Source organism: Nerophis ophidion, linkage group LG14 (genome assembly GCF_033978795.1).
Source record: "Nerophis ophidion isolate RoL-2023_Sa linkage group LG14, RoL_Noph_v1.0, whole genome shotgun sequence".
NCBI classification, from domain to species: Eukaryota; Metazoa; Chordata; class Actinopteri; order Syngnathiformes; family Syngnathidae; genus Nerophis; species Nerophis ophidion.
In genome coordinates, this window is record NC_084624.1 from 15,529,387 (window position 1) to 15,544,431 (window position 15,045).

The 15,045-nt window shown below is 38.1% G+C and overlaps 1 protein-coding gene across 5 annotated transcripts in view; it reads left to right on the top strand.

Moving 5' to 3' along the window:
- The window catches only part of LOC133568188 (VPS9 domain-containing protein 1-like), a 90,908-nt gene continuing 75,863 nt past the window's right edge, over positions 1 to 15,045 (top strand). For all 5 annotated transcript variants that reach the window (XM_061919943.1, XM_061919945.1, XM_061919944.1 and 2 more), the window contains exon 1: positions 1 to 178. In XM_061919943.1, coding sequence (XP_061775927.1) covers positions 2 to 178 — 177 coding nt within the window. In that variant the 5' untranslated portion in view covers position 1. The remainder of the gene's footprint in view (positions 179 to 15,045) is intronic.

The window sequence follows — 15,045 nt, forward strand, 5'->3', positions numbered from 1 at the left end:
CATGCCTGTACTCATCATGCATCCGGGTACGGAACATGGGAAAGTAGCGAATAAACATGGAAGTCAACTCAGCATTTTAAAAAATATCAACATGGCAACAGCTGACGTGAAGCCGCTTCAGAATGCCATGAAAATGGCGAAAACGGCAATAAATCTGGACGGAGGAAACAGACACAAGGTAGGTGTCGCTTAAAAGAAAAGGAAGATACTTTATGTCAACAAGCTGTCGTGGCTAGCTGTCACTTCAGAATGCTGTCGTATCTTTATTTATATATATATGTTTATTTACTATACTGTCTTATATTTGTTTATTGAACATATGGATATTTTAGAAAGCTAGTTCATCTTTATTTATTGAACATATACAGCAGGGTTCACCAACGCGGTGCCCGCGGGCACCAGGTGGCCCGTAAGGACCAGATGAGTCGCCCGCTTGCCTGTTCTAAAAATAGCTCAAATGGCAGCACTTACCAGTGAGCTGCCTCTATTTTTTAAATTTTATTTATTTACTAGTAAGCTGGTCTCGCTTTGCTCAACATTTTTAATTCTAAGAGGGACAAAACTCAAATAGAATTTGAAAATCCAAGAAAATATTTTTTAGACTTGCTCTTCATTTGTTTAAATAAATTAATTTATTTTTTTACTCTGCTTCTTATAACTTTCAGAAAGACAATTTTAGAAAAAAAATACAACCTTAAAAATGATTTTAGGATTTTTTTTAAACACATATACCTTTTTACCTTTTAAATTCCTTCCTCTTCTTTCCTGACAATTTTTCGTTGTTGTTGTAAAGAATGATAAATACATTTTAATGTAATTCTTCAGTTTTTTCGACGAAGAATATTTGTGAAATCTTTCTTTAAACTTGTGATTAAAATTCAAAAAAAATATTCTGGCAAATCTCGAAAATCTTTGGAATACATTTTGTTATCTTATTTTAAAGTATTTTGAATTTCTTTTAAAATTTTTGTTCTAGAAAATCTAGAAGAAATAATGATTTGTCTTTGTTAGAAATATAGCTTGATCCAATTTGTTATATATTCTAACAAAAGGCAGATTGGATTTTAACCTAATTAAAACATGTCATCAAAATTTTAAAATTAATCTTAATCAGGAAAAACAACTAATGATGATCCATAAATTCTTTTTTAAAAAATTTTCAAAAAGACTCAAATCAGCTAGTTTTTCTCTTCTTTTTTTCGGTTGAATTTTGAATTTTAAAGAGTCGAAATTGAAGATAAACTATGTTTCAAAATTGTATTTTCATTTTTTTTCCTGTTTTCTCTTCTTTTAAACCGTTCAATTAAGTGTATTTTTCATCATTTATTCTCTACAAAAAACCTTCCGTAAAAGGAAAAAAATGTACGAAGGAATGACAGACAGAAATACCCATTTTATTATATATATATATATATTATAGGTAAATTGGGCAAATTGGCTATTTTTGGCAATTTTTTTAAGTGTGTATCAAACTGGTAAACCCTTCGCATTAATCAGTACCCAAGAAATAGCTCTTGGTTTCAAAAAGGTTGGTGACCCCTGATACAGATATTCTTAGAGCGCTATATCGTATGGCGTTATATTTGTGCCTTAATTTTGAGGTCGCAAAGGCAGATTTTAAGTACTTTTTCTTTTTAATTTTGCAAGCATATGCACGTTTTTTATTTATGAAAATTGAAATAGTTTCCATCCATCCATCCTTCCATCTTCTTCCGCTTATCCGAGGTTGGGTCGCGGGGGCAGCAGCCTAAGCAGGGAAACCCAGACTTCGCTCTCCCCAGCCACTTCGTCCAGCTCCTCCCGGGGGATCCCGAGGCATTCCCAGGCCAGCCGTGAGACATACAGGGATGGGAATGCCGATTTTGCCGCCACCAGGGTCATTTATATAATATAATGCCAATGTGTGAAGGCACCAGATTGGCTAGCTCTACTATCAGCTGACGACATCAACCAATGACATTGCCCGTTATAGGCGTCTGCACGCGTCGTTTGCCGACAATATCTAGTCCCTGATCCTCAATTATTGTGAGCGTTTCTGAACTGGTATTCTGTTTATTTTGGTTGTGTTTATCGGTGACTAATCTGGAAAGAAAACACAGTAGCTCTCAGTTAACACGTTTCTTTATTGACAAAACAGTTTCAGACATGGTTAAGCTTATTCAAGATAGTAATAGTTCATTAGCGAAAGATATCGATAAGGGCGTGAGAAACAAGTGGAACTGGGCATAGCTCGATATATCTATCAAACTGAAGGTGAAGATTAACAACAATATCGTAGAAGTAGACGAACTGATCAGCGATTTCATTGCAAATTGCGATGAACCGGGACGTGCTCAGTGCTTATATTGCAAGGACATTGTGAACTATGGATCTCGGGGAAAGGTGGCACTCTTTGACCACGCGAAATCGGCAAGGCATCTAAGTGAAGTGAGTTTACGGAGATAATTTTTCACTGGGATCTGCCTTCAAGCTGAAGTCAAACATCGTCACAAATGTAGCCTCAAATCAACTATCGAAGCCTCCCACCTCCGACTCGGCTCCTCATACACCAATCTACGACAGACGAGTCCATTCAGAGGTACAGTTGTGATCAAAATTATTCAACCCCCACACAATTTTGGTGTTTTAGCAAGTTAGACATTTATTCCGTATTTTGTTTATAGTCATAACAAATAAAGATGTGTTAAATAGACAAATGCAACTTAAATTGTAACATTGTATTTTACAAAATACCAAAAAAGGACATTTTTCTTAATATCTCATTGACAAAATGATTCAACCCCCTTGTTACTTGCATCTTTAGTACTTAGTAGAACACCCTTTGGCAGTAATGACATCCTTCAAACGTGATACATGACCGGACACAAGCTTCTTCCAACCATCTACAGGTATTTTAGCCCATTCCTCTTGGGCAAAGGCCTCCAGTTCATTCATATTCTTGGGCTTGCGTGCTGCAACTGCCTTCTTCAAGTCCCACCACAGGTTTTCTATAGGATTTAGGTCTGGCGACTGTGAAGGCCACTCCAGAGTCTTCCAGCCCTTCTTCTGCAACCACTCTGATGTTGATTTGGAGGTATGCTTGGGATCGTTGTCCTGTTGGAAGGTCCAACGTCTCCCAAGCCTCAGCTTCGTCACTGATTTCATGACATTTGCAGCTAATATACAAGTACAACCCATTTATTTATTTAATATATCCTGGTAGGAAATAGAATTCATAATGCCTTGAACGCGCTGGAGATTCCCGGTACCTGAGGCAGAGAAACAGCCCCAGAGCATGATTGACCCCCCCACCATGTGATTAACAGTAGGCAAGGTGTTCTTCTCTTTGTAAGCTTCATTTTTTCTCCTCCAGACATAACGTTGATTCATAGGCCCAAAGAGTTCCACTTTTGTCTCATCACTCCATAGAACAGTTTCCCAAAACCTTTGGGGTTTGTCCAGATGATTTTTGGCATACTGGAGTCTATTTTCCTTGTGCCTGGTAGTCAGAAGTGGGGTGCACCTGGGAGTTCTGGCATGGAGGCCTTCAACTCGTAATGCGCGCCTTAATGTCTGGGACGAAACCTGCGTTCCCCCCTCTGCAATGTCCTGTTGTAGTTCCTCAGCTGTTACCCGGGGGTTTTTCCACCACTGTACGCTTCAAATACCGGACAGCAGTTGCACACAGCATCCTCTTTCTACCACGCCCAGGTAGTGTTTCCACCGTGCCTTTAGCGTTAAACTTGCGAATTATGCTCTCAGCTGTGTCTCTTGGAATGTGTAATGTCTTTGCTATTTTCTTATATCCATATCCTTTCTTATGAAGAGAAATTACCTCCTCTCTTGACTTCTTTGACCACTCCCTGGACTTCACCATGTTGCAAATACACCATTGACCATCTACAAGAAACTGAGCGTTACAGTCTTTTTCAATCAGTTTAATTATTGCTCCTTATTGTTTTAATCACATCTACGGGTGTTTTCAACACCTGATTGAAAAGACCTTATTCAAATTCTGTTCTTAAGAGTTATGATCTTCAAGGAGTTGAATAATTTTGTCAATGAGATATTAAGAGAAATGACACTGTTTGGTATGTTACAAAATCTGATGTTGTAATTCAAGTTGCATTCGTGTATTTAATGCATCTTTATTTGATATGACTATAAACAAAATACGGAATGAATGTCCAACTTGCTAAAACACCAAAATTGTGTGGGGGTTGAATAATTTTGATCACAACTGTACAATACACGATCTTATGTATTTCAAAATGTTTATATTTTGAATTCTCGTTACTCCATTTGTAGGCCTATTTTTGTCTATAATCCAAAAGTGTGCAAGAATTTGATATATGTGTAAACTTGTATACATAAATTTCATCACGATACATTTTTATGAAAATATTTGCTAATAAATGGGAAATTTTGGTCAGGAGAATATTGTTAGATTTTGACTCAAAATAACATGAAATGCATCCTTAGCTCCGGTTGGGCGTGCCCTAAACACCTCCCTCGGGAGGCGTTCGGGTGGCATCCTAACCAGATGCCCGAACCACCTCATCTGGCTCCCATTGCAGGGGCCATAGAGGTTGCGAAGTGAGCTGGGCGGCAGCCAAAGGCAGGACACTTGGCGGTCCGATCCTCGGCTACAGAAGCTAGTTCATGGGACGTGAAATTTGAGAGGAAATAAATGTATGTTGTGCCCAATGAACGTGTCTGCATACCGTTATTAATATTAACGTGCAATAATTACTGCTCTCTGCACTCCGCACTTTCACTTTCTTTTTCCCTCTGCTCTTGCCCAAGTTTTCAAGTAAATCTAGCTGCTGCCCAAGTTTTCAAGTACAAGCTTGTTGCGGCTGTGCATAACTTCCTGGAGTTTTTTTTTTAGGGTTGTTGCACAGGTGACATATTGTTCATAAGTCTTCAAAGTCCTGTGTATTTGACATTTGGCGCCAAGTGAGATACTTTTAAAGGCTTACTGAAACCCAGTACTACCGACCACGCAGTCTGATAGTTTATATATCAATGATGAAATATTAACATTGCAAAACATGCCAATACGGCCTTTTTAGTTTGCTAAATTGCAATTTTAAATTTCCCGCGAGTTTCTTGTTGAAAACATCACGGAAACATGTACGCGTACGCGTGATGTCACGGACTGTAAGGAAATATTAGCGCTGCACCAAACACGGCTAAAAGTCGTCTCTGTTCATGGCGTAATTACACAGTATTTTGGACATCTGTGGTGCTGAAACTTTTGCAATTTGTTCATTTAATAATGGAGACTATAAAGAAAAATGCTGTTGGTGGAACGCGGTGGATTGCAGCTGTCTTTAGCACCGAGACACAACCGGTGTTTCTTTGTTTGTTGTGAAGCGGAGCGGTCAAGCGGACATGTTTTCTCTACGTCAACCAGCATGTTTTTGGATGGGGAAATTGTGATATATATCACAACTGTCTTGTCAAAAAAGGCAGCTTTGAACTTGGTTCCTCGGCTTCTCTCTGAGACACTGCGTGTTCACCGCAGCCATCCGACCTCAAGGTATGTTCTTACAATCTTTAAAATCTCACTAAAACACTATTAAAACAATAAGCAGATAAGGGATCTTCCAGAATTATCCTAGTAAATGTGTCTAAAAACATCTGAATCGCTCGCAATGCAATCGCCTTTTTTTTATTTTTACTTTATTTATTTATTTTTTTTCTAGTCCTTTGCTATCAATATCCTGAGCCACAAATCTTTCATCCTCGCTAAAATTAATGGGGAAATTGTCGTTTTCTCGGTCCGAATAGCTCTTTTTGTTGGAGGCTCCCATTATAAACAATGTGAGGATGTGAGGAGCCCTCACATGGGTGATGTCATCGTCTGCGACTTCCGGTACAGGCAAGGCTTTTTTACTAGCGACCAAAAGTTGCAAACTTTATCGTCGATGTTCTCTACTAAATCCTTTCAGCAAAAATATGGCAATATCGCGAAATGATCAAGTATGACACATAGAATGGACCTGCTATCCCCGTTTAAATAAGAAAATCTCATTTCAGTAGGCCTTTAAGTATATTGATTATGTCTGCGATCAGCCAGGAGGCTGGCCCTCAAACTCCCTTGACAGGTAAAAAAAGCCAAAGTGGAATGGATAAAAACTCAACGGTGGGTCGGTGCATATTTCCTCCCGAACTGTGATGTTATTGTGTGTTGCCTCTCAATGATGTCGAAACATACTATGCAGGATCTGTTCGTTATGCGAAGCGACCGGTCCATTCGGACAGGGTGCCCCGAAACCGCTAATGTGTAGATCAGGGGTGTCCAACATATGGCCCGCGGGCCGGGTCAGGCCCGCAAAACAGGTTTTACACGGCCCGCGAGATGAGTTTGCTGAGTATAAAAATGAGCCGAAAATTTGGAATGAAATGGGTCCACTAGATGTCGCAATAGCAATTCTTAGGGGCGGCATGGCGTAGTGGGTAGAGCGACCATGCCAGAAACCTGAGGGTTGCAGGTTCGCTTCCCACCTATTGACATCCAAATCGCTGCCGTTGTGTCCTTGGGCAGGACACTTCATCCTTTGCCCCCGGTGCCGCTCACACCGGTGAATGAATGATGAATGAATGATAGGTGGTGGTCGGAGGGGCCGTAGGCGCAAACTGGCAGCCACGCTTCCGTCAGTCTACCCTAGGGCAGCTGTGGCTACTGATGTAGCTTACCACCACCAGGTGTGAATGAAAGATGGGTTTCCACTTCTCTGTGAGCGCTTTGAGTATTTAACAATAGAAAAGCGCGGTATACATCAAATCCATTATTATTATTATTATTATTCTTTATATCTTTGTATATGATGCTACATATGTAAATAAAAACAAATAAACCACATGATGTTAATGCACCAGTCGGGGAAAATGAGCAAACTACATAAATAACGTCCTGTAATTTGATTTTGATATTATTTTTTTACGAACCTCGTTTCCATATGAGTTTAGAAATTGTGTTAGATGTAAATATAAACGGAATACAATGATTTGCAAATCCTTTTCAACCCATATTCAGTTGAATGCACTACAAAGACAAGATACTTGATGTTCAAATTCATAAACTTAATTTTTTTTTTGCAAATAATAATTAACTTAAAATTTCATGGCTACAACACGTGCAAAGTAGTTGGGAAAGGGCAAGTTCACCACTGTGTTACATCACCTTTTCTTTTAACAACACTCAATACACGTTTGGGAACTGAGGAAACTAATTGTTGAAGCTTTGAAAGTGGAATTCTTTACCATTCTTGCTTGATGTACAGCTTAAGTTGTTGTCGTATTTTACGCTTCATAATGGGCCACACATTTTCGATGGGAGACATGTCTGGACTGCAAGTGGGCCAGGAAAGTATCCGCACTCTTTTTTTTTTACGAAGCCACGCTGTTGTAACATGTGCTGAATGTGGCTTGGCATTGTCTTTCTGAAATAAGCAGGGGCGTTCATGAAAAAGCCAGCGCATAGATGGCAGCATATGTTGTTCCAAAACCTGTATGTACCTTTTAGCATTAATGGCGCCTTCACAGATGTGTAAGTTATCCATGCCTTGGGCACAAATAGAATAGAATAGAATAAAATAGAAAGTACTTTATCCCCATACCATCACAGATGCTGGCTTTTGAACTTTGCATCGATAACAGTCTTCCACCTTGGTCTGGATGACACGATGTGGAATATTTCCAAAAACAATTTGAAATGTGGACTCGTCAGACCACAGAACACTTTTCCACTTTGCATCAGTCCATCTTAGATGATTTCGGGCCCCGAGAAGCCCGCAGCGTTTCTGGATGTTGTTGATAAATGGCTTTCGCTTTGCATAGTAGAGCATTAACTTGCACTTACAGATGTAGCGACGAACTGTATTTAGTGACAGTGGTTTTCTGAAGTGTTCCTGAGCCCATGTGGTGATATCCTTTAGAGCAGGGGTCTCAAAATCAATTTACCTGGGGGCCACTGGATGCAGAAACTGGGTGAGGCTGGGCTGCAAGAAAATATTTTTTACAAAATCTAACATGCACTTTTTAATGAATTCACCTTCTATGAATGGCTTTCCCGCCCTAGCAACATACTTGCCAATCCTCACGATTTTTCGGGAGACTCCTGAATTTTCAATGCACCTCTACCGGTGCAACCATTCTCCTGAATTTGTCCCAATTTTCACCCGGCCGATATTATTATGGGCTGCCGTGACTCCACTGCCTTTAACATCCTCTACAACAGTGGTTCTTAACCTTCTTTCAGTGATGTACCCCCTGTGAACATTTTTTTAATTCAAGTACCCCTAATCAGAGCAAAGCATTTTTGGTTGGGAAAAAAGAGATAAAGAAGTAAAATACAGCACTATGTCATCAGTTTCTGATTTATTAAATTGTATAACAGTGCAAAATATTGCTCATTTGTAGTGGTCTTTGTTGAACTATTTGGAAAAAAATATATAAAAATAACTAAAAAACTTGTTGAAAAATAAACAAGTAATTCAATTATAAATAAAGATTTCTACACATAGAAGTAACTATCCACTAAAGTGCCCTCTTTGGGGATTGTAATAGAGATCCATAAACATTTCTTCACAAGAAAATAAATCTTTAACATCAATATTTATGGAACATGTCCACAAAAAGTCCAGTGGTCAACACTGGATGTTGGATTGTTGTATTATTTTTTCACAGGTTTTGAACTTAAATTCATATTTTGTGGAAGTATTATTCAATAAATCTATTTATAAAGTTTTTATTAATTGCTGCTATTTTTTTGAATATTTATAAAAAAAAATCTCACTTGTCCCTTGGCATACCTTCACGTACCGCCAGGGGTTCGTGTGGCCCCTGTAAGAGCTCTACTGCTCTACAACATGTCATCGCGTACGCTTTTACAGCACACAACCAAAGTGACAGCTTTGGAACATGTTGTCTGAGACTTGTGCATAGCTACGTAAGTGGCTTCAAGACGTACTTGGTCAACAGCCGTACAGGTCACACTGAGGGTGGCCGTATAAACAACTTTAACACTTTTACAAATATGCACCACACTTTGAACCCACACCAAACAAGAATGACAAACACATTTTGGGAGAACATCCGCATTCTAACACAACTTAAACACAAGAGAACAAATACCCAGAACACCTTGCAGCCCTAATTCTCCCGGGCTACAATATACACCACCTCAACCGACACAAGTAGGGAGAGTGGGGGTATGGGGGGTTGGTGGTAGCACGGGTGTGTATATTTTAGCCCGGAAGAGTTAGGGCTGCATGGGATTCTGGGTATTTGTTCTCTTGTTTTTATATTGTATTACGGTGCGGATGTTCTCCCAAAATGTGTTTGTCATTCTTGTTTGGTGTGGGTTCACAGTCTGGCACATATTCGTAACAGTGTTAAAGTGTTTTTTACGGCCACCCTCAGTGTGACCTGTGTAGCTGTTGATCAAATATGTCTTGCAATAGGACAGGTGCGTGAAACACAGATAGATGCAACTTATAATTGTGCTCTCACGCTGATTGTACATTTTGTAGAGGGCGCTAAAGGTGGTGCTATTATGGTACCCCCTGAATATTGTTGATTACGTAAAAATCGACAGGGATTTCGAGAGAATGGATGCCCTGAATTTAGGGGACTCCCGGGAAAATTGGGAACGTTGGTAAGTATGACGCTGTCAAGCGCCGTTCATATTAAACTCGCGGGCCGCAATTGTCATATCAAAGTGCGGGCCGCAAAATAACGTCTCGCGGGCCGCATGTTTAAGACCCCTGCTTTAGATATTGATGTCAGTTTTTGATACAGTGCCGTCTGAGCGATCGAAGGTCACTGCCATTCAATGTTGGTTTCCAGCCATGCCGCTTACGTGGAGTGATTTCTCCGGATTCTCTGAACCTTTTGATGATATTATGGACCATAGATGTTGAAATCCCTAAATTTCTTGCAATCGCACTTTGAGAAACGTTGTTCTTAAACTGTTTGACTATTTGCTCACGCAATTGTGGACAAAGGGGTGTACCTCGCCCCATCTTTTCTTGTGAAAGACTGAGTATTTTTTGGGAAGCTGTTTTTATACCCAATCATGACACCCACCTGTTCCCAATTAGCCTGCACACCTGTGGGAGGTTCCAAATAAGTGTTTGGTGAGCATTCCTCAACTTTATCAGTATTTATTGCCTCCTTTCCCAACTTCTTTGTCACGTGTTGCTTGTTTGAAATTCTAAAGTTAATGATTATTTTCTAAATAAAAAATGTTTATCAGTTTGAACATCAAATACGTTGTCTTTGCAGCATATTCAACTGAATATGGGTTGAAAATTATTTGCAAATCATTGTATTCCGTTTATATTTACATCTAACACAATTTCCCAACTCATATGGAAACGGGGTTTGTAATTATTAAACATTTTACATTTTTGTTTTTTAAAGACAAAGGTTTGTGGGTTTTTGTATTGACTGCAACATTTATTTTTTATCTCATTGTGCTTTATGCTGTTTTCTCAATTTTTGCTTGTGTTTTTATTTTTGGTAATGTGCCTAAGGCCAATGACAAACAAGTCAAGAGCCACAAATGGCCCCCTTGAGCACTCCTGCTGTTTATGGCCACTATAGTCCTAGTACTGTAGTATAATTGTTCATCCTAAACGTGTCGGGAGTCGGTTTACGTCAGCGCCAGAAGTTGTAAAATCGGCTGTTCACCTGGCGGGTTTTTCCTTTGTGGTAAAGAAGGGATAGACGGGAAAGTCTTTGTTGAGCTGCCGCCTTGTTTTTTTTTTTATACATTACTACCTATACACATGTCGGTGTTTACTTTTGTATATAAATCTAAACAAAATCTGTACTTTGGAGCAATGATCACAGATCTTTGTGGCTTGTTAGCTTATTGTTGCAGTCGAACGATGATGATGACGATGGGCTCAGTTTTTAACTGTAATTATGTGAATTACAACCTATTTAAAGGGGAAATGCGATTTTTGGGGGGGAATTTTGCCTACCATTCCCAATCATTATGAGAGGCAAGACGACGGATGCAATTTTTCAATGCATTGTAAATAAAAGACAGCTTACAATAGAGGTCATCTATACCACCCATAAATCCCTAAATAACCATCCAAAAAGTGCCACTCATACTCCATTTGCGATTCGTGACTTGAATGTTAACCAAGTGTTCATGATATGGTTTTTATAAGTGCCAACGCAGACAAACTAAAGCGGCGCCAGGATCAGGAAGAGGTAACTAGCTTAGTTTAATTCTACTGGATTTACTCTCTATTTTATGTTGCCCTTTTTTTTTTTTTTTTTTTGCTGCGGCAGTTACATATACTGTAAAATTGTACATGGTAATTTGGATTTGTTATATATTGTATATATCATATAAAAATATAGTATAACACAGGGGTTACCAACCTTTTTGAAACCAAGAGCTACTTCTTGGGTACTGACTAATGCGATGGCTACCAGTTTGATACACCCTTAAATAAATTGCCAGAAATAGCCAATTTGCTCAATTTACCTTTAATAAATAAAACTATATATATATTTTAAAAAATGGGTATTTCTGTCTGTCATTCCGTCGTACATTTTTTTTCCTTTACGGAAGGTTTTTTGTAGAGAATAAATTATGAAAAAAATACTTTAAAAAAGGAGAAAACGGGAAAAAAATGAAATTTTAATTTTGAAACATAGTTTAGCTTCAATTTCAACTCTTTAAAATTCAAAATTCAACCGAAAAAAATGAAGATAAAAACTAGCTAATTCGAATCTTTTTGGAAAAAAAAAAAAAAAGAAAAAAAAACATCATTAGTAATTTTTCCTGATTAAAATTAATTTTAGAATTTTGATGACATGTTTTAAATAGGTTAAAATCCAATCTGCACTTTGTTAGAATATATAACAAATTGGACCAAGCTATATTTTTAACAAAGACAAATCATTATTTTTTCTAGGTTTTCCAGAACAACAATTTTAAAAGAAATTCAAAAGACTTTGAAGTAAGATTTGATTCTACAGATTTTTTAAATTTGCCAGAATATTTTTTTTAATTTTAATCATAATAAGTTTGAAGAAATATTTCACAAATATTATTCGTCGAAAAAACAGAAGCTAAAATGAAGAATTAAATCAAAATGTATTTATTATTCTTTACAATAAATAAAAAATATCTGAACATTGATTTAAATTGTCAGGAAAGAAGAGGAAGGAATTTAAAAGGTAAAAAAGATAAATGTTTTTAAAAATCCTAGAATAATTTTTAAGATTGTATTTTTTCTCAAATTTTTTTTTCTCAAAATTTTTTTTTCTCAATGTTATAGGAAGCAAAGTAAAAAAATAAATGAATTTATTTAATCAAGTGAAGACCAAGTCTTTAAAATATTTTCTTGGATTTTCAAATTCTATTTGAGTTTTGTCTCTCTTAGAATCAAAAATGTCAAGCGAAGCGAGACCAGCTTGCTAGTAAAAAAATAAAATGTAAAAAATAGAGGCAGTTCACTGGTAAGTATTGCTATTTGAGCTATTTTTAGAACAGGCCAGCGGGCGACTCATCTGGTCCTTACGGGCTACCTGGTGCCCGCGGGCACCGCGTTGGTGACCCCTGGTATAGTATACCAGTATAAATTATATACTGCATATATACAGTAATATGTAAATATTATATATGTTATATTTTATATTGCTACTATGGTACAATTTTAGTCTACTTAATACCTGCTTTATCCTTTCCATCCTTACCCTTTCCATCCTTTGTAATTGAGCTACTGTGTGGAACAATATTCCTTGTGGATCAATAACGTTTGTTTAAATCGAAGTCAAAGTTAGTAGCATGTGTGGCTATGTTGACGTCATCGGCTGTCGCCTCTGAGCTTGTGGAAGTTTATTCTAGATCATAAATAATACCTCTCACCTTGATAGTAGAAGGATGAGGACATAATCCGACGAGTTGGTCAACTTTCACATCCAATTTTGACCTGGAGTTGGCGAGAAAGACATGAAAAGACGCTAGGTTTCACCCCCCTTTTTTCTTCATTAACATTTTTTTATCTCAATGGGAATATAACAACATCCTAAAAGTTGGCATCCCAGTGACAGCAGACATTGCACAGTAAGTTATGTTTCGTTATGTTTAATGGCTCTCATTAAGTTTGCTGTAAGTAGTAATTAGTGATCTTGTCGAAGGAAAAAGCGAACATTCTGATGTGTTTTTTAAATTAATGCACCTCTATATGCCTAAAATGATCAAAATACACAAATATTGCATTTTATTATAAACTTGACTGTTGTTACATTACATAAATATTTACAGGTTGTATATAAAACCTTGAAGGAAGTGTTTGGATGTTTTTTTAAGCGCTTTATAGGCAGAATAGAGTGACTCCATTGTTAGCGGACTTTTGATCACATTTATTTGCAAATTAAAATACACAAAAAAGAAAAACATGTATGCTTGTCTGACATAAAATCTGTGAATGATGTGCAAAATTCCCCCCAAAAAAGTGCATTTCCCATTTAACTATTTATTTATGAGTACCTCATTTATTCTTTGTTTACTTACTTTACTTTTTTAAAAAGAAAAACAAACTTTTATATGATAAAATAGCGTATCAATGAACAATGCAATAGAATGCAGTACAAACAACTACAGTAGTTTTATGAAGTCATACAATATTAATTTACAGAATTTACCTTGGAGAGTGGACCCAGCTGCTTCTTCATCAAACACTCCATCAGCAGCTTCTCCAATTCTTCCTGGATAAATGTTGGCCGTAATTTCTTATAACTATTTTATATTAATATTTTATGGGCAGCACAGTGGAACAGGGTTTAGTGCATGTGCCTCTCAATACGAAGGTCCAGAGTATTCCTGAGTTCAATCCCAGACTCGGGATCTTTCTGTGTGGAGTTAGCATGTTCTCCCCGTTACTGCGTGGGTTCCCTCCGGCTTGCTCCCTCCTCCAAAAACATGCACATGGATATAAGTTGATAGGCAACACTAAATGGTCCCTACTGTGTGAATGTGAGTGTGAATGTTGTCTGTCTATCTGTGTTGGCCCTGCGATGAGGTGGCGACTTGTCCAGGGTGTACCGCACCTTCCGCTCGAATGCAGCTGAGATAGGCTTCAGCACCCATCGCGACCTCAAAAGGGACAAGCGGTAGAAAATAGATGGATGGATTATTATATTATTTTAACATCCTTAGTTGGCGTTATCGACTCATTCTGCTTCTATATCAGGGGTAGGGAACCTATGGCTCCCGAGCCAGATGTGGCTCTTTTGATGACTGCCTCTGGCTCTCGGATAAATCTGAGCTGACACTGCTTGACACAATAATTAATGAATAATTCCACTTGTAATCAAAGTGTTAAAAATAACATTCAAAATATAAAACATGCTCATGCATTTCAATCCATCCATCAAGAAGTTGCATTAAGGGTAAGAAGTGATTTATTTTTTATTGGTTAGTTTAGGGCAGGGGTGCCCATTACGTCGATCGCGAGCGCGGAAGGTGTGTCAGTCGATCTCCAGCCAGGCTTTTAAAAAAATAGACCTAAAAATTATCGATCATCTATTTTCACCAAGACGTCACTTGATTGACATTCACAGCACCCGAAGGTCTTGTGAGATGACGCTGGCTGCAGCGAGATCATTATTAAGAAAAAATGACCGAGAGGAAGGCGAGGATCACTTTATTTCAACAGACTCTCGCGCCGTACCTTCCGTCACAACTCCAAAGACCGACCGCACTTTTCCTATCTTCACAATAAAAGCCCTGTGCACGCCATCTTTCCGAGACTCTTATTTTGTTAGCGCAGGCAGCATGAAGCAGCACTTTTATTGTGCAGTCGGTCTTTAGCGTATTGACGGAAGGTACGGCGCGAGAGTCTGTTGAAATAAAAAGTGTTTCTCACCCTCTTCTCGGTCATTTTTATTTTGTTTTTTTTTGTCCTGTCCAGCTTGTCAGGCAAATCATATAGTTGATGTAGATGCCCATATCGGCTGTTCAGATTTACTTTGCAAAAGAGAAGTGTAGGATACTTCTCTTGTTGCCTTATTTGAATTTGACTT